This window comes from Arthrobotrys flagrans, assembly GCF_004000055.1.
Source record: "Arthrobotrys flagrans strain CBS H-5679 chromosome Unknown unitig_1, whole genome shotgun sequence".
Taxonomy (NCBI): Eukaryota; Fungi; Ascomycota; class Orbiliomycetes; order Orbiliales; family Orbiliaceae; genus Arthrobotrys; species Arthrobotrys flagrans.
The window spans coordinates 3,739,985-3,759,116 of record NW_027137556.1 but is presented as its reverse complement, the minus strand read 5'-3'; the positions used below and the strand labels follow the sequence as shown (position 1 = coordinate 3,759,116).

The 19,132-nt window shown below is 47.1% G+C and overlaps 8 protein-coding genes across 9 annotated transcripts; 6 read left to right on the top strand and 2 right to left on the bottom strand.

The window, feature by feature from the left end:
* Positions 1-558: 558 nt before the first annotated feature.
* DFL_009141 (uncharacterized protein) lies at positions 559-1,226 on the bottom strand (the record flags this gene model as incomplete). Its single annotated transcript, XM_067638982.1, has 3 exons — positions 559-583; positions 643-1,112; positions 1,188-1,226. The coding sequence occupies 3 exons, from the start codon at positions 1,224-1,226 to the stop codon at positions 559-561; spliced, it is 534 nt and encodes a 177-aa protein (XP_067486816.1).
* Positions 1,227-1,779: 553 nt separating this feature from the next.
* Positions 1,780-2,532, top strand: DFL_009140 (uncharacterized protein; the record flags this gene model as incomplete). Its single annotated transcript, XM_067638981.1, has 1 exon — positions 1,780-2,532. One exon carries the CDS (start codon positions 1,780-1,782, stop codon positions 2,530-2,532), a length of 753 nt encoding a protein of 250 aa, XP_067486815.1.
* Positions 2,533-2,773: 241 nt separating this feature from the next.
* DFL_009139 (uncharacterized protein) lies at positions 2,774-4,018 on the bottom strand (the record flags this gene model as incomplete). Its single annotated transcript, XM_067638979.1, has 1 exon — positions 2,774-4,018. The coding sequence occupies one exon, from the start codon at positions 4,016-4,018 to the stop codon at positions 2,774-2,776; it is 1,245 nt and encodes a 414-aa protein (XP_067486814.1).
* A 431-nt stretch (positions 4,019-4,449) lies between these two features.
* Positions 4,450-8,993, top strand: DFL_009138 (uncharacterized protein; the record flags this gene model as incomplete). The annotated part of the gene is made up of 3 exons (XM_067638978.1): positions 4,450-4,723; positions 4,794-6,896; positions 6,955-8,993. The coding sequence occupies 3 exons, from the start codon at positions 4,450-4,452 to the stop codon at positions 8,991-8,993; spliced, it is 4,416 nt and encodes a 1,471-aa protein (XP_067486813.1).
* Positions 8,994-9,703: 710 nt separating this feature from the next.
* On the top strand, positions 9,704-11,324 carry DFL_009137 (uncharacterized protein; the record flags this gene model as incomplete). The annotated part of the gene is made up of 3 exons (XM_067638977.1): positions 9,704-9,798; positions 9,864-11,174; positions 11,249-11,324. 3 exons carry the CDS (start codon positions 9,704-9,706, stop codon positions 11,322-11,324), a joined length of 1,482 nt encoding a protein of 493 aa, XP_067486812.1.
* Positions 11,325-12,434: 1,110 nt separating this feature from the next.
* On the top strand, positions 12,435-13,149 carry DFL_009136 (uncharacterized protein; the record flags this gene model as incomplete). Its single annotated transcript, XM_067638976.1, has 4 exons — positions 12,435-12,480; positions 12,587-12,643; positions 12,705-12,760; positions 12,838-13,149. 4 exons carry the CDS (start codon positions 12,435-12,437, stop codon positions 13,147-13,149), a joined length of 471 nt encoding a protein of 156 aa, XP_067486811.1.
* Positions 13,150-14,021: 872 nt separating this feature from the next.
* Positions 14,022-15,352, top strand: DFL_009135 (uncharacterized protein; the record flags this gene model as incomplete). 2 transcript variants are annotated; one of them, XM_067638975.1, is made up of 4 exons in its annotated part: positions 14,022-14,108; positions 14,165-14,646; positions 14,746-15,238; positions 15,323-15,352. In XM_067638975.1, 4 exons carry the CDS (start codon positions 14,022-14,024, stop codon positions 15,350-15,352), a joined length of 1,092 nt encoding a protein of 363 aa, XP_067486810.1. The 2 variants fall into 2 exon arrangements, with proteins under 2 accessions (XP_067486810.1, XP_067486809.1); XM_067638974.1 differs by having other exon boundaries at positions 15,308-15,352.
* A 1,013-nt stretch (positions 15,353-16,365) lies between these two features.
* On the top strand, positions 16,366-17,607 carry DFL_009134 (uncharacterized protein; the record flags this gene model as incomplete). The annotated part of the gene is made up of 5 exons (XM_067638973.1): positions 16,366-16,644; positions 16,708-16,767; positions 16,841-17,279; positions 17,353-17,480; positions 17,557-17,607. 5 exons carry the CDS (start codon positions 16,366-16,368, stop codon positions 17,605-17,607), a joined length of 957 nt encoding a protein of 318 aa, XP_067486808.1.
* Positions 17,608-19,132: the final 1,525 nt, after the last annotated feature.

Sequence of the window (19,132 nt, the reverse complement as noted above, 5' to 3'; positions counted from 1 at the left end):
CCTTTTATTACGTGTTCAGCGCAGGTGAGCGAGGATACTAAGTTGATTCCTCCTGGCTGACGCTCCCTCCCATTTCTGACGCTCCCTCTTGTTCCTGATTACCCTTTTCCTTTTTTTTTTCATCGAAGACACTATATAGATCTCCTTTGATTATACATTTCCCCAGTGTTCATATGTGCTTGTTGGAAATAATGGATCAGAGATAGAGGGTCCAAGCTTTTTCTTTGTATATAGTCCAGTAGTAGCGATTGGTTTTCGTTTGTCCGCGCAGTGCATTGTCGGCCTTACCTTTACCATTTCTACAACAATACTAGCTATTTAATTCCTCTATTATATCTAAATTCTCACCTCGTGATTTTCTCGGTGCGACTTCAGAGTATCGACGATATGCACCCTTGTTGACACGGCTCTCCAAATTTACTTTCCAATGCGTCCGATATTGCTTGAGAATAAATTGTATACGCAAATATGATACAACATCTAAAAATATAAACACTGGGGACCTAAACCCCGTCCTCTATTCGCCCTCTCATAACTGCTCCAAGATATCGACAGCGTTCAAGTAAACGTCCGGCATGGGTACCTATAATCCCACTCGCGTCAGTTAAAGCCCATCTCGACTGTTCATCAGAAAACACTAACTTATCCGGGTACGCCGCCCACACGTCCGTCTGCTGTGTCCATTGCACCGGCTTTCCCGGCAGCGGGGGTAATCCATCCTTCATCAACAATCCCTCATTCCCTACTTTCTTCATCACTTCTACCAAATTCTGATTCCCCTCTTTGATCTCGACCAACTGCTTCTCGCCCGCCGCGCCATCCGCAATTCTTGGAATGGCAGCAGTACCCAACAATAACATACCGGCCTGGTCAGCTTGTGTTATGACCGAGAGTCTGGGAAATCCACGACGGTTATCGCGTTTCCAGTACGGATTGTCGGCAATGTCGCCGGACGGGATGGTGACGGGATCATGGTAGGTCGGTTGTGGAAGGGTACCCGGGAGTGGATTACGGTATTGAGCTACGTATGGGATACCGGTAGAACGGTTTGGATCGACAGCGAAGAAGCGGCGGATACGTTCCCAGATACCGTGGGATTTGAGGGTGTATTTCTAGTGGTGTGAATGGAGGTTGGTTAGCATGAGCGATCGAAGGGGGGTTGAGGGGTGGAGGGGTGGAGGACGTACGGTACCAAGCGTCCTAAGGCCGCCTGGAGGAACAGACATCGTGGCGGATGGTCCTTGAGGAGTGGCGGGGTGGATTGGTGAGGGTCGGGGGTGTTTTGAGGGTTTCTGGACTCGAGTTCGGAGTTGAGGTTTGGAATCGGAAGACGTCAATTGGTTAATTCAGGGCGATGTCAACACAAACATCGTGTAAATTACAACATCTTCAATCTCGTTGACTACCAAACCCCGTCATTGGATTCCTGACTTCATTAATCCGATTCAGCAGGACTAAGGTAGTATTTTAGCTAGATAGAGCTGAGGAAACGCGGTGCTATTTTGAACTACGGCTTCGGAGACGTCTATCTTCATTTGCACCTCAACATTATCGAATGTTCCGTGCATTACTAATTCAGTCTTCAGCATAAATACTACCTCGATGTTCGGGCAGTGTCTACGAGATCATACCTCACAGCTACTAAAACATAAGGAGACCTATCTCCTCTAAAGCCTCTTACTTCTTCTCTCCTATATCTTTTTGGTTTTATTACAGAAAATACAGAGAGAAGTATCACGGGAAAAAAAACGGGTACCGCGACTTCATTACCATACCAAAATGCCACCCCACGCATCACCCTCCGACATTCCCACCCCTCAAACAGCCTTCAAAGCGTCTTCCCACGCCTCAGATGGAAAGACCCACATCCTCCTCGCAGCAACCGGCTCAGTAGCTTCCATCAAAATCCCACTGATCCTCTCTGCTCTTTCCAAATACTCGAAAGTCTCTATTCGCCTCATCTTCACAACATCATCTCTACTATTCATCCCACCACTCACAGAGCTTCTAAAAATTCCAAATGTAGAGGGCATATATCTCGACCATCATGAATGGCCTAAAGGATTATCTTCAAATCCCGCCGAAACACTAACAATTTCAGACATTCCAGATCAAGAAGATCAAGAAACAGCCATATGGGCAAAAATCGGAGATCCAATTCTTCACATCGAACTCAGAAGATGGGCGGATATATTGGTCATCGCACCATTATCCGCGAATAGTCTAGCAAAGATTGTGGGCGGGTTTAGTGATAATTTGCTTTTATCGGTGGTTAGAGCGTGGGATACGAACAAGCCGATTGCAGTGGCGCCTGCTATGAATACTCTGATGTGGGAGCATCCGGTGACGACTAAACAGATTAAAGTGCTGGAGACGGAGTGGAGTTGGTTTAGGGTGCTTAGGCCGGTGGAAAAGTTGTTGGCTTGTGGGGATAGCGGGAGTGGGGCTATGAAGGAGTGGAGTACGATTGTTTCGTGGGTTGTTAGGGAGATGAAGTTGGAGTTGGAGGGGGGAGATATGGAGAGTACGTGAAACTGTAGATGTGTTTCATTAAGAATGGCCGATGTGGATTTGGAGATCCGGGTTGGGGGCTAGACTGGGAGGCGGGGTTCCTATATGCCCGTATACGTATACTTGTAATGTACGATGCTTAAAAGACTACCTGGTATATGTAAGAGCCTGTTTTATCGAAGCTCGAAAGTTTATGTACAGATATATCCCAACCAATATAATACACTTCTTACAACTGGGCATTGAAAGCAAGTTGGCGATCTCAGACAGCTAGAGCATCCTTCTCAGCTTGAGCAGTTCCGTCGGATGAACCCTCATCCCTTTGGTAGTAGTCTAGGATATATTCGGCCGTCAGCCCACCTCCAACCATAACGCCACCAACCATCCAGCTGTTCCATTTGAACCACTGCCAACATTCTTTCTCGTCCTTCAAATTTGCTCTCCAAATCATCCAGCCGTTGGCAGCTCCTGCACCAAACACACTCCACGCATAATATATAGGACCCAGGCCAGCGAAATAGCCAGCCCCTGCGAGTAGCCCGACTTGTAGAACGTTCAATGCTGACATGATTGGTTTCGTGATCTCTGGATGTCGAACCACAATTCCCTTAACTCCAGCCTTTACGTCGTCTCGTAAGTCCTGGTGAGCGTATATAATGTCGTATAGAACAGTCCAAAAGACGTTGGCTCCGTATAAACATCCAGCAGCGGCTAATGCCATAGACCCGTCAACTAAAGACACTCCCATAGCAGGAAACCCTAGTAGAGCACCCCAGCTGAATGCTAGCCCCAAGACGAATTGAGGATAATGTGTAACTCTCTTCGCTAGAGGATATGCAATAACCAAAAGGATACTCGGGATGCCGCAGAGAATGGCCTCGACGGGGAATTGAAGTAAAATGCCAAAGCCCACCATACACTGGGCTCCTGCAAACCAAAATGCTTGTGTAGGCGAAACGGCACCGCGAGCAATTGGCCTATGCCGTGTCCTGGAAACATGCTTGTCGAATTTCCGATCCCAAAAGTCGTTGATCGTGCAGCCCGCGCTTCGCATGACAAAGGCTCCAGATCCGAATAGTAAAATCGTCGACGCTGCGGCAATTGGCGGTGAAATCGGCGCAGCCATAGTGGCAGCCATCAAAGTAGACCAGACGCATGGGTAGAAGAGGTATAGACCTCCGTAAGGTTTCTCCAAACGGATGAGTTCAGCGTACGGTACCACCTTTGCGGGAAGGTATGACAAAATGCCGGTTTTAGGTGGCTCGTATGGCGCAAGAGCATCATCCCCAATGACTGCAGCTGTCGTAGCGCTATCGACCAGACGAACATTCCCGGCTCCAGCCGTCGCTAGCTTTCGATTCCAACATGTGGAATTCGATATTGGGGTGAAGGAGGAACCGGTGTCCCTGCTACCTCTTACTAATGGCGCAAGACTTGAACTGACATGTCGACGAGATAATTGTCGAACTACAGAGCGCAGCAGCGGATGTGGCCTTAGAGGTAACATTCTTTACGTGTTATCGCACAGTCTGCCGCCGACCCGACGCCGCCGCTGCATGAAGTTCAAAATAATGATGTTGATGTTGTTTGCTTTTTGGTGTTGCGCCGAAACCCTGTCAAAGGTTGAAGCGAAGAGAGAACGCGGGTTTCGCTAGACGAACCTTCCCGTCTCTCGCCTCATCACCATCCTTCTCATCATCGTATTCGATCGAATGCCATCGAAACCTGTCATTAAAAGACATCGCCGTCACTGGGAACGAGCCTGAATCACCGACAATTTGCCTGGGGTCCAGAATACACTAGATTTCCCCGGACGACGATTGATTGTGGATGTCAAAATCGAACTGTTCGCCAATATATTTCTGGAATCGCGCCTTGATACTGTGACGAACCTCATGGTGTCTCGATACGCCGCTGACTGGAGCTGAGGGATACGTCATGGCACCTCGACAGGAGGCGGCACCTTTTGTGCCAATAAGTCCGACCATCAACATACCCTTGTTGGTCTCTAGTACGCCGAACTTCAAATCCGTACAAAGGATCGATGCACGTCGCATAAACCCTACGAATATCGAATCCTTACAGGCTATGATTCACGAACATGTGGTTCTTAGAGGGATACCGATTGTTATTGAGAATTGGCACTTAAGGAGTGATTGGCCAAAATGGATATTTTCGATAGATTGGTTAAGGTCGAACCATGGGACTGATCGTATGTTGTCTTAGCTTCTACTACTTAGAAAGTCAACTTCTAACTGTTGGGACTTGCGTGGCTTTTGTAGAGGTTAATATCAGAGATATCCCGAACAAGGTCGACATTCCCATGACGCTGGGACACTATCTGAACAACATGTCAAAACTGACCTCTAAGTTTACGCCGAGCAACTACGATGGCCAACAACAAAGACTGTACGGAAAAGACCTCGATTGTCCACCGGTTTGGAGATCCGGACTTGCGAATATCATCCCGGAGTCGACGTTCTACTTGTCTACCCGCGCCGATCTTATGTCTTCCCTGCCGAAAGATGCCCGAGCCGAGAATATGATGTGCTACGTCGGACACGAGGGTACATATACGCCTGCGCATATGGAAATGTGCGCTACGCTCGGCCAGAACATCATGATTGCGGCCTCTCAGGAAGGCCCAAACAGTGAGAAGGGAGGCAGTTTATGGTTCATGACACAGATGGCGGACAGGGAGGCGGTTGCGGAGTACTGGACTGGCACACTGGGTCACGATCTCTCAGTCGAAGCGCATTTCGCGAGTATAGAGGATCTGCAGGCTGCGCCATTCACGGTATTCGTCTTGGAGCAGAAAGTAGGGGACTACGTTCTTGTTCCTCCTCTAGCACCCCACCAGGTCTGGAACAGAGGAACGACTACTGTTAAGGCTGCTTGGAACAGGGTAACCGTGGATACTTTGGAGCACGCTCTGCGAGAAGCGCTGCCCAAAATACGCTTGGTTTGTAGGGACGAGCAGTACAAGACCAAGGCGATCGTATATGACACCCTCGGGAACTATGCCAAAGCTCTGACTAAAGATGACGAAAGCGAAATGAAGCTATTCCCGCCTATGATGAAAGATGACTTCATTAGGTTGTACAACCTCTTTACAAGCATCTTGATTAACGAGTGCTTCTCGCCGTTACTGCCGAAGGAAACTAAGGTCGAAATGATTCCGAACGAGTATAACATCACTTGTTCATTTTGCCGAGGCAATATTTTCAATCGGTTCCTCTCGTGCAAGCGTTGTCCTCCATCAATGCAGGGGCTTGAAGATGACCCTTACGATATTTGCATGGAGTGCTACGCTAGGGGGAGAAGTTGTTTCTGTGTCAGTGGGCTTTCATGGGTTGAACAGCACCCCTGGGTTGATCTTCTTACGAACCATGAAAAGTTTAGGGAAATGGTAGTCAAGATCTTGAAAGAGAAGGAGAAAGCGAAGGAGACGCCCGAGGAAATTGCTGAGCCACCACGGTTCCCTGATGCCCTCGCGAATATGAGCAAGGAACGAAAAGGTTTAGCACGGGTTTGCCAAGAAGCACTCCAAACGAGGCCCTACCTCGATCCAAATACCATTGATGAACTTGACGACGAGAAGGAGATAGCTAAGAAGAAGAAGGAAGGGAAGTTGCTCAATTGTCACACGTGTGGTTATCGACATCCGAACTGGAAGGTAATGCTATGTACGAACAAGGACTGCGGCAAAGCCTACTGTTTTGGAAACCTGTGGCGAGCATACGATATGGACCCTTTTGATGATTGTTTAGCAAAACATCATTGGAAGTGCCCCGTATGTTTAGGCTTCTGCGCCTGTGGCAGATGTCGGAGGAGACCAAACCACACCCCGTACACTCCTAAAGGCACGATTTTGGGGCTTACTACGAAACATGTTGCCGACGTTCGGAGTATAGAAAGCTTGGTGGACTTTAGCAAGGGGAATGTTGGGTGGTTGCAGAATGGTGTGAGTGGCGGTAAGCCTTCTTCGCAAGATGGAGGTGAGAACCGCGATGCCATATCGAAATGGGGTTCCACGTTTGGAGCTACGGATGGTATAGAACCGGACGCGGTTGGTCAAGCAGAGGACCCCGTATTCCCTGCCGAATTCAATGATCGTAATGTTGTAGCTATGCCTGCAGGGTATAAACCACATTTTAGCGCGGCAGGTCTGGACGTTGTCTCTATCCCTATTGACCCAGCGCTTAAGATGTCCGAGTACATGGACCCCTCCGGCTCCTCTAAGAGAGAGCAAAACGGAGACTATCTTAAGAGATTCGAGAATCCTCCTGATATTCCAATTTCCCTTCGGAGATATCATAGACCGGAGCATTCTGGTATTACTCCCTTGCATAGTGACGGTATAGAGCCCGCGCAGCGAAATGACGGTAAGCTAATATTTCCACCAGATGCTTCCAGTTTGATGTCTAATCTGGCGCTTCTCAGTTCATGAATCCAACATTAATCCTGCGCTCATCGACGGCTCGTCAGCTGCGCAAGGATATGGGTCCCAAATTGGTGGAGCACACGAACACCAATCGTGGGGAGTACGCCTCCAAGATGCCCCGACACCAGGACTTCTAACATTGGAGAAAGACCTATTAGCCTTTCTTGCGGCCGCCGGTTTACGGCACTTTCAGCAGGAGGAACAGGGGGTGGATGATTACGGCAATCCCTATCACGACTCATATCACAATTACGGCGAGCAAGTGCTTCATCCAACCGAAACATTTGGTGGTTCTGATGATGGACAAGACGCACCGAGTGAGCCGTATGGCCTAATAGGAGCATCCCATCATTATCAGCCTAACCTCGATCTAGCTTTAGAAGGAGGAAAGGCGAAAGGCAAATCTAAGAAGCAAAGCTTGAGCAAGAAAGAACGAAGGGAGCGGGTGCAGGGTGACCTTGAATACGAAACCGTCGAAAAGGGAACAGTTGCAGATTGGGTGCTCGACAGAACTAAGAAGGGAAAGAAGAGAAAAGGGACACTTATTGTTAGGCTAAAGATCTCTCCTGATGCTTGGGGACGATACAATGCCAAAATTGCCAAAGAGAAGGAAGAGAAGGCGCAAAAGTTGGCGGCGAAGCTTGGCTTTGACGACGTTGGGACGGATTTAACACCTAATCCGAAGCGACGACGTCTAGACGGGGTAGCAGGTTCGCCTGCTTCTAGAAAGAGAGGACGACCACAAGGGTCTCGCAAGATTTATGCCGACCTATCGGAGGATGAGGCGGATGGCGGACGGCTTAACGAATTGTTAAGCGACGATGAGCAAGAAGTTATGCCGAAGAAATCTAGTAGAAGTACTCGGACCGGGGAACTGGTGGACGGGCTCACATTCGAACCCACTCGGAAAACGCCTCTAAATAAATCATCACGTCCACCACCAGCAAATGGCAGCAGCTTGAAACCCTTATTTTTCAAATCGAAGAGCCTTATCGATCTCGAAGCTAATTCGCCTGTTGCTTGCGATGATGATGATGACGACGACGGTTCCATCGGCCCAAGTACTGCAGTTTCGAAGAAACAAACCGCAAAGAGTGGGGCTGAATTATCAGGGTATAACCAAGCGGAGATTGACAAGGCCCTGCGTGATGCGAAGCGTATGGCGCTCGCAGCGGCAGAAGGACGAAGTCCTCCTCCACTATCGGTTTATAGCTCGGAAGCCCAGAGCCGCGCGGGAAGCGAAGATGAAGACGAAGACGAACCATCATTCCAGGTTGTTATCGGATCAAAGAGACCAGCAAGAAACAAAGATGGGTCTGAGGATGAAGGTCCGATGTCACCAGTTGTCGGAGATATTCGTATTCCGCCTGCAGTGCGGAATGTTGTCCCCAAGACACCGACCGGTCCCAACCGCAAGCCTGGGCCTCGACCTTCTAGACCGCTCTCTAAGCGCGGCCGCCCAGGCCGCCCAAAGAAAGCCGATGTTTACTATGTCGCACCTCGATCAACTAAGCTTGCATCCAGTAACGGGTTCACGCCGATTAACAATCCCGCAGCGCCTGCTTCCGTGGGCTCTGCTAAACGGGGACGTCCTCGAAGGGATTCCAACGCCAACGGAATTGCTTCCCCCAATGTTAATTCGACACCTGCTGCCTCCCCGCCTGCGAAACGTCCTCGACGAGGGCTAGGCACCCCGAACAAACCAACAGCAGTCGACACTACCTCCAAGATTCATGGTCGGCCAAGAAAAAGCTTGTCTACACCGACAAAGTCTGCAACTGGGGCTGCGTCACTAACGTCTCCATCTGCAAAAGCTTCAGCAACTAAGAATTCGACACCAAAGAAAAAACCTGGCCGACCCTCACGGTCTTCTCTTAGTAGAATTGATATCTCAGCGTCAAAATCCGCGAAAGCTGCCCCACTCGTACCGATTTTTAATCCCGCAGGGTTGGACGCATCTAGGAGCCGCAATGTTATTGAACTGATGAGTCATTCTCCGCTTCCAGGTGGGGACGACGAGGACGATGACTGGCTTTGAAGTGGTAGTTTTTTGCTTTGTTTCAGTTGGTATTCTTTCTTACACGCCCTACGAATGGCATTTTAAGGACTATAGTTGATGAAAGTCCTTTTAATTTACTATCTACTTCTACAAGTATTCTTGATCCATTAAATATCATTGCAAGGAAGGTGTTTTTGTTTTTCGATACCCTTTTTTTATCTATCAATGCAATGGGACTGGCGAATGTTTTTCTCTTGTAACTACAGATACCATAGGGACTCCTAAATTCTCCCCATTTCTTAAATCGATAGACCGCAAATATCTCTACGTAAAAGCTTCGGCTAGTGGTTCTACAAGTGCTGAAGTGCTCCAGATCAAGCGGCCTCCAGAGGGTGTCGCTCGACATGATTGGAGGACGAAACCAGCCGTGTTATTTTTTGTGTTGTGTCGATGCGGCAAGCTGCTTTCTTTCTTTCTTTCAATGCGGCACACGGAAATCAATTTCTTGTTTAGCGACAAGCAATCCAAGACTCATAAAGAACCTCAGACTTCCTTCAGACCTCCAACCAAGTGCAACCAAGCTCCATCACCAACTTCAACCACAGCGATCGCAAGCCTCAAGGCTTTGCCGCTTCCATATCTAGTTTTTGCCATCAGTTCTTTAGCTCCAATTGTACTTGCGTGACAATACAAATACCCCGCTGCGCCATTGAATCCAACCCCACCTTCACACCCCTCCTCGCTTCGATATGGTCGTCGCCGACGAGAATCCGCCGGCCCTGGCCAAGTTCCTCAAAGCAGTTACTACTGTGAAAGCAGACGATGCCACTGAGATCCTTATCGGGTATAGACGGCCTGTTCTGCTTTCTCATTCCTCAACATGCTGACTAACAACTCTATCATCATCAGTCTCCTCAAGCGACGAGAGATAAAATCCAGCCGAAACGTCGCCAAGGCCACCACGAAGCTTCTCCTCCGCTTTGTATCACAAAACCGACATACGAAACTCAGTGAATCGCAAGGACTTATCAAAGACGTCAGAGAGCTTGGAAGAAATCTAGTTTCGGCTCAACCACGAGAGCTGGTTATCGGAAACATCGTCCGACGAGTCCTGGGTGTCATTCGCGAGGAATGCCATGATAACAACTCCATTCCTGGCTTCGCGGACCTTCCCCTCGGAGGCAGACTTTCAAGGGCCAGCAGTGTCGGTGATGAGAGTGCTGACCTGGGTAGTAATCCGGGCTCTGGAACGGCAACACCGCATTCAGGACGTCCGTTTTCGAGAGACGGAGGCGAAGAAGATATTGATGCGATGTCACGAAGGAAGTCGAAGGCTTATATCCCGCCCAATCTCAGGAATTTGACTCGCCAGGGTTCAATTGCACTTCCGAATCCAAGCTTCGGAGAGAATAATCTTCAACATGCCTTGTTTTCGCTTCTGCAGAGTAGACCGGAGGAGTTGCCTAATGATTCTCCGGGATTGAAGCCCCAGTCGAAAGAGCCATTTGAGGATAAGGATATTCGAGGAGATGTTATTGAGGGCATCAAAGAACTTATGGAAGAATTGGAGCAAGTCGACGAGCAAGTCGCATCACACAGCGAAACCCATATCCACGCCAACGAAATTGTCATGGTTCTCGGATCGTCCGCTACATTGCAGGCGTTCCTCATGAGAGCCGCCATCAAGCGAAGGTTTACCGTTGTCATGATCGAGGCTTATCCAAACGACTACCAAGCGACACAAGAAATCTTGAAGGCTCCATCGAAGTTTACCACACCCATTGGTCTAAAACAACCCGGCAAGAACAGTTCTGCAAGGGACGAGCCCCTCACAACAGCTGAGTTGAAAGCGACGTTGACGAGCATTGGTGTTGAGACGATTTTGATTCCGGACTCGGCTGTCCCAGCTGTCATGTCCCGAGTTAACAAGGTTCTCATGGGAACTCATGTCATCCTTCGAAACGGATCGATGATCACAACCGCTGGCGCAAGAACCGTAGCACGATGTGCTCAAGAGCACTCGATTCCGGTTGTCGTTGTCAGCGGAGTTTACAAACTATCGCCGCTCTATCCGTTCGATCCAGATTCGATGCTTGAAACCGGTGAGAGTAGCACTGTCATCGGCTGGGCGGATAGCGAGATGGTTGGTAACGCTGAGATCTCCAATCCAACGATGGATTTCGTTCCCGGGGAACTTGTTGATCATTATATCACCAACGTGTAAGTTGAATACCCTCCCGGCGTATTGGCCTCCGAATCGACTAGTTGGCTAATTTATCTTTTTTTTTTTGTAGTGGCGGATACACACCACAGAACCTATACAAGCTTGTTGAGGAGCAATATGGGACTGTTATCGATACTTTGGAGTAGTCGAAGCTCATTGACTGAACCAACTTTCCAAAAAGTCTTAGACACCATCATGGTCACGCTCTACACCACCATGACCCTAATAACTTGTAATGATACCCTTCATGTAGCAATGCTCGCTTGTTTTACGAACTGATATCTACTTATCTTGTCACGATTATGAAGGCCGTGATATCCTACCTCCCCTTTAGCCTTGAGTAAAGGTTATTCGCCACCACCTTCCCAACATGTTTTAATGTATTTTACTTCACCGTCCTTCTTCCTAGCTACTGTTTTTTTGAGTTTCATTGCACGGCGTTCCAAAAGTCCTGGGCATATGGCATGCATGTGTGGTATTAGAGAAACTAGAGAATACATTCCATGTACTTTGCATAGAAGCCAATATATCCTGTAATAAGATCTAAATCTAAATAGGTAAGAATTGCCGTCTACCTCATCGCTTCTTTTAATTTTTTTTTTCCGGTCACGAGGTGGAACCCTTGAATTGCCTTGGCGGAATGGTAGCCATAGTTTTCGTAGTAAGTTGTTGGATGCAGGTTGGGGAATGCATGACGTCAGAACCGCATGCGGCGAAAATGGACATTTATACCACGAACAAGGCGGCAGGACAGCGGGAATGTGATATAGGAAACTTCAAAGAGAAAGAAAGAAACGCCACGCCTAACGCTCATGTTGGAATGGTTAATGGAATGGTCTGATTGGCCTTATTCAGTACCAATGAAAGCCAGGGGTGCCGTTAGTTACCAAGTAGGTTAAAAGCTGTGGCTGCAAAAAACGCTGATGATTTCGAAACGTCATTATGAGAACAGGATTCCCACCAAGTTCTCCGGATATAAGGATATACAAAAAAAAAGAGACCCGAGTATGCTGTAATAACTGTGTAAGTGAAGCGTGCATAGCCGGTTTAAACGTTGTGTAGAGTTTTGCTGCGCTGGTATAAGAGGGCGTTACTTCCCACCTGTCTGGTCCGTCCTCCCCCTCTATTCTCTTCTATAAAATCTTAAATCTTTGTATTACCATCCATCCATCCTCCTCTACCAAAGTAAACAATCAATTCAACCGACATCATCAATTCAATATTAGACCGTTAGGAAAACGAGATAAATAGCAACCATGTCTCTTCACTACTTGCCTCCAGTTAAACCAAGCGCTATTGCTCGTATGTATCAATCGTTATTTTGATTAGGAAGCTTGCAATGGACGGGAATGGCTCTCTATTGTAACGGGAAGCTTAATGAATTTGCTAACGCGGGTATTCTACTTAGTTGGTACCGCTTTCACCCAGCTTGGCCACACCGCCGTCCTGGCTCCTCTCTTCGGTGGTATGTATACATGTAAAATCCATTGAATTAATTACCTATCACCATCTAACGGCATCCACAGACAGGTACGAACATGCAAGGAAGGCCAATGCCAGCCAAAATTTCCTTCACAGCAAGGTCAGCCACAACTTCATACCCAAATGACGTCAACAAACCCAAACAATTCCTAACAAAAAACCACTTCGTATATATAGGAAGCTAAACAAGGCGCCGTCCTCTTCGGCACCACCCTCCTCGGCTCAGGTGTCCAAACATACGCCATGGCTGCTCTTCTCACCACCACCGGCACCCTCAGCTACAAGGGCGCCGCTTACCTCGGAACATTGGTCTTCTTCACTACTTCCCTAGGTGCTACTATTGGAGGTCTCATTGGCTTTGGAGAACCTGGTGCTAAGGCTATTGACGTTGCTGAGGTTGTTGCGGGAACTGCTAGTTCGTTATTGGATACTGTTGGTCTTGCGGTTATTTTGAATTGGTGGGGGGTTAGGACTATTGAGTCTTTCTAAGGATTGGAAATCATTTGTTTAACCTGAGTGACTGGTACTCTTGGGGTTTCAGGACTGGTTGGTTTCTTTTGTTTTTCTTTTGAGAACAGAAGGATTGCTACAAGGCAGAGGCTGGATTACAGACGGCCGTGAGCTGATAAGAATTAAATAATTTTACTCCACCTCCTGATGAACTGCGTTGATGTTGGAATTTGGAGCTGTAGCAACCGCTGCCTGCTTAACGAACGTGCGAACCCATTTCTTTAATTATAAGTACGATAGTACCCTAGGATATATGGGGTTGTGCCCACCAGGTCAACACTCTCCTTCTGGCTGCTTATCAATGACACTGCATCTACAATCCACGTACTCCACCAAGTTCATTGAGATTCTTCGAGGCGACATTGCGATACCTTGATCCGTTTTTAGAACCCCTCGAGTCCATGTCGGAATAATACGGGATAGGATATACATATATATATACGAGACGATACTGGAGTGTACGTTCGAGATCATATTTAAGCATACGGTATATACCATATTCTATAAGTGCTTGTGATTTGTTTCGTGAAACCAGCCGCTAACCTTTTGCGTCGCTGATGACGGTATCCCCCGCACGTACTAGATAATCTTCTTTTGATGCCTGGATAGAACGTTCTTACATATATACCTTCTCAAGAATAACAGATGCACATAATCCTCCTTTCCTTCTCAAGATTGTTCTTCATGATAATTCGTAGCGGAGATCCGACTTCTAGGAGACAAGCCAGGGGGCTAGATATTTGCTGTAACATACCTTTCGCTATACCCTAATCCGAGAGAGTTTGCTAATTCTATTCCTAGATAGGACATTCCTCTCATCTTAGACATTGTTAGCATGCTATCTCGCAAAGATGGAAAAATCCCCGAGATTCCTTATACGAAACCGCAGGGGAGTGAATACTGTTTCCCAGGAGGAGCAGAAGGAAGAAACCCGTTGCGTATGGTTATCAGCCAAGCCATAACCCCGAAAGATAATCCTTTTGTTAAAATAAAGTGTGATCTTTGTCACGAAGGGGTATGGCGGTACCAGGCGCTTCGAATGCCTCACTGTGGACATATCAATTGTCCAGACTGCATCACCGCCAATGTCAAGGCGGCTGTGGAATTGAAGACAGTACCAAAGTGCTGTGACGAGATTCCAACTGAGCTCCTTGTAGCGGCGTTACAGCAGACTGAGGTTGAGGTAGTCCGTTTCATAACAATGCTCGAGGAAAGGAAGTCTAAGAGAATCGCCCCTTGCCACATTTGCAAAAATACTCTCCTCGATGGAAGTATATTAGATGGAGCGGCGTATTGTCTGGACTGCAGCGATGTTACGTGCATCAAATGCAGGCAGCGTATGCACTGGGGAAATTGTGGTGAACTGGAAGGGATGGCCAAATTGCATAACCTCGCCAAGTTAGAAGGTTGGTCGAAGTGCTATAGTTGCGGGGCTATCGTTATGAAAGATGGTGGGTGCAACCATATGACTTGTCAGTAAGTGGCCCTTGCTTCATCAAGTCCGATTTGATTCTGTGCAGCTTAAGGAATGGGTAACCATCAGTGCTAACCTTGACGTATCAATGCCCCTTTAAGCTGCGGAGCACAGTTTTGTTACCTGTGTGGTGGGGAGTGGCCTAATTGTCCATGTAGAAATAAAGGCTATGGGTTAGCGGAAGGGATATCGACTCTAAACCGAACGCGTCCCGAATCTAATAAATCCTGGGACGGGTACAACGATGACAGAATGGCCACTCATAGAACTCAGGCACAAACCGCGAAAGCACAGTTCGACAATCGCGTCCAGGGACTGCTACAAAAGTCCGAACAATTCGCCGGATTCAAGAATTTGTGCGACTCGATCCTCTACCTGAACATGGAAAGTGTAACATGGGAAGGCGAGGCGACCATTCTCCAACGGGGGTATGATGATGTTTGGAGTCGAAACGCAGCCTTATCTGCAAAACTCGAAGAGGCTTCAAGGCGCGAAATCAAATCTCAAGCCAAACACCCGACCAAGCTGGAGAAATTGGTCGCTTGGGGGCGTGATTTCGCCGCCATGGTATTCATTGCCGCCGCGTTTCTGAAGGTTGGTCACCCAGTAACATTGGAGTGGTGCTGAGAAGAGAAAGGAGAAATGCATTATTGACACTGGTAGCATTACAACTTCAAGATGAGCAAGCCAGCTAGCAACGTTAAGTAATTGATATTATGAAAACTCGAGGACTTGTATTTTGGAGGTTACAAACAGCCGACTCACAATTTACTCTTCGGAGTATACTTTTCGCTACAGTTCTAGCCTCAAACCCACGATTCACCTGGGTACGAGACCAGAATGCACGTATTTTACTGCAACCCTATATTCCAAAGTCAATAAACCATGCGTAAAACGGACAGAACAGGCAAAGAACTTTATTTCCGAGGTCATTATAATATAAACCTCTCACTTGAAAGAGCTAAACCCTATGGCTACCTATCCAGGGCCTACGGTTTCCTAAGAGACCTCTCCAATGGAAGAGTGTTTCTTTTCTCTGTAGAATATTCCAAGCAAGGTCGCCTATAAACGCCACAACCTAGTTATTCGGTTACACTATATTAATTCGCTTGTTGCATGACAGTGGACGCCGAATCTAGAAAGATCAGCTTGGTGGCGTTCACTCCATATGCGTATCGTCAAAACTCCGTTTCCCCTTCATGATTTACGCCCCCCTTGACCATGTTTGTGGCTAAACAATTCTGGAATGACTTAGGATTCACTATTACAGATAGAAAGGTATATCCGGATATCTGAGAATAAAATTGCAAATGAAACATGATGTTTAGAGCAGAATCACACTTTGACTTTGCTCTAGATGTCACAGTAACCCCTGCATGTTTCCTTTGTGGTTCTATGCCGTCATAGAGATTATACGTTTTCTATGATGACAGGACGGCGATTTGAATGGCGAGATGGATTTATAAAGCTACGGGCTACGACTAGAGGAAAGGGGGTACGGATAATACGGCTACATCCCATTTCTCTACAAAATCAAAACAGAACGTCAGCAATATATATAAACTTAACTAATATAACTTGAATAAACGAAGTTCGAGGCTACTCCACAGATCACAACTATTAATTTGCAGCGCTGGACGCCATATTGCAAATCTAATTATTTAATCTTTCTCTGTAGCAAAATAATAACGCACTTGACACTTCAGACCCGGATCTCCATCATGACGAGGCGTTCGCGTTGGCAAGCATTCCTACTCGTTGGTTCATCTTTGATGAGCAATATGGTCACCGCAGCTCCACAAATGTATCCAGGGCGTATGGATCCAGGAGTTTCCGGTCCCGTGCACGAGGTCCCACAAGCTCCCGCCTACAACCAGGACAACATGGCCGCACAGAAGCCAAGCCAATATAATGGCGATTACATGCCCGCGCCGGAACTAAATAGCCAGGCGGAGCCGTCTGCGCTACGCACGGGAAAGGAGCCAGTTAGTTTTGGGATGGTATGTTTACGATTTACATCATGGCTGTTCCGTATATCAGTTACATAGCTAAACAATCCCTAGGTTTTATTCCCCGGTTATGAGCCCCTTGATGTTATGGGCCCGTTGCAAATTCTCTTCAGGGTAAGGCTCCCTCGACTTCTGTCCTTAAGAAACATAGTATATGCTGCCAGGGATTCTAACAAAGGGCTTTTAGCTATCAATGTCGACACCAATAAACTTGTCATTAATTGCCGCTCAAACCGGCTCAGTCTCTGCTCAGCCACCCGCGGCCGAGTTACAGGGTATGGCTCTAGCTGCTCCGCAGATAATAGCCACGCACACTTTCGCCAATGCCCCTAAACTCGATATGCTTATGGTTCCTGGTGGCTGGGGCATGTTGCTTCTAGCGGACAAGAACGATACGTCAATTGACCAATTCGTCCAAGCAAGATTTCCCGAGCTACAGTATCTTTTGAGTGTATGCACCGGGGCCATTAGCCTTGCAAAGGCAGGAGTCTTGAAGGGGAAAAAAGCGACGACCAACAAATCCGGCTGGAGTATAATCACCAAGTATGGTGAGGGGATAAACTGGGTTCCAACTGCACGGTGGACCGAGGATGGGAAGGTTTGGACCAGCTCGGGAGTAGCTGCAGGTAAAGATTTCCTCTAAATGTGGATATTGCCATTTTCCCATTATAGGACTCGCTAACCCTTTTAGTTCTCTAGGAATCGATATGACCTATGCGTTTTTCAACAAAATTTACGGACCTCAAATTATGAAGGATGTAATGAACGACATGGAATATGCACCGCATACCAATCCCAACTACGACCCTTTTTCGGTTGTATTCAATGTAAGATTGACTCCTGATGCCCGAAAGATATTGGCGGTTAAAGACAGATTTTGACGCTGACGTGATTCGCAAATAGGTACCCGGTGCAGTTGCAAGTCGCACTGATGAGTGTCCTCAACCACTTTAATTACGAACCACCTTAGCTATTGATCTTAATCTATATTATATATACAAACACAATAGTTAGCTAGCTAACTAAAACTATAATGGGGCCATTATTAAAATCATGTTGTGTACCTCGTGGCAACTCAAAACCATGTGGTATTTCGAGAGAGGTCTATTTGTTGCACCTTTGGGAGAGAGCATAAGGGATATGAAAGCTCTAGAAGACGTAGTGGAATAAATCTTTAAGGTGGAGGTTTGATTGTTTCTTCAATATGTACAAGCGTCCTCAATGTAATTCACATGGCGGATACCAAAGACTTAGATGGCACAACATACCCCTTCTTATAGGCCAGCGTTTTCCTAATATACAATTTTGGCATTCGAAATTCAAAATTTTCGTTCATTCTGAGCCCTTCTGTGGTTTCATGAACCAAAGTTTAGACTGTGGAGCCTTGAATGATCTGCCACAGCGTTTGCCATCTTGTTGAATATGATCAATATGAAACTCATAGAGAATCGCTATATATATATAACAGCGCTGGAGCACTAGTATGTGGAGTCATTCGATCCCCTATTCTTCAATCGAGCCCACGAACCAGCTTCCCGCATGTCGACCACTGGTCGTACTTTGTTGTCTTTATAGACAACGAATACTTGCAAATTGTATGCGGATCCAACATCTATCTCGGGTCGTTAGGCCACTAGATTCGGTTTTTTCGTTAGCGTTATTCTCAGGCAAGATGATTGAATTCTTAGTCTTACAGACGGATGTTGTTGTAGTAGTACGTCCGGAGTGGGAAACTGTACCATTGCCCTGCTCTTGAGTAGTAGCCTCTGAATCTCGACCGTCGTTCGATTACGAGGTCGATATAGTGTTTGAGGTCCCAAAAGGCGGCGTAGGGGTGGTTGGTATGTGGGGTTGGCATTGGGGTTGGTGATCGGGTTGGGATTGAGGCTGCAAAATAACAATAATTGAAGGCGGGGCTTTCTCTATCGCACTCGATCCCCTTTTCACAAAAGGGATGGCCGCAGTAGTGGCAAGCTGAAGCCCAGTGTTTGGGGGTCCAATATTGGATCAGCCAGAAAGTCCATTGTAGTAGCAGTAACCAAAGTTGCGAATTTAATTTCGGTGTGTCTTTTGCCGTCTAGCCATTTGATTGATTGACGTGGTACATACTTAAGTAGATATGTTTTTAAGTAGTTAGGTAGACCGGTAGTAATTAAGGAGTGGTAGCGGAGGGAGTGACTTGATGGTGGCTAATAGCAATTGTGAAAAAGCTGAGCTGAGGCCAAGAAAAGTGAAGTTGTTGAATGTAGAAGACGACGACCTCTCAAGCCCCCAGGTCTCCGTTCTGATTTATGGTTTGGTTTTCTTTATTAGCGATCTGTAGCTAGGCCGAAGTAGATGTATATTATATATAAAATGATTTATAAGTATCAGAGGGACAAGATGGCTCGTAAGATCGTGAGAATCAAAGATATCTAGATGGCTATCAATGATTACCTATTGTCTCGTACCCAGACCCGGTCGGATTACCTACTGTATC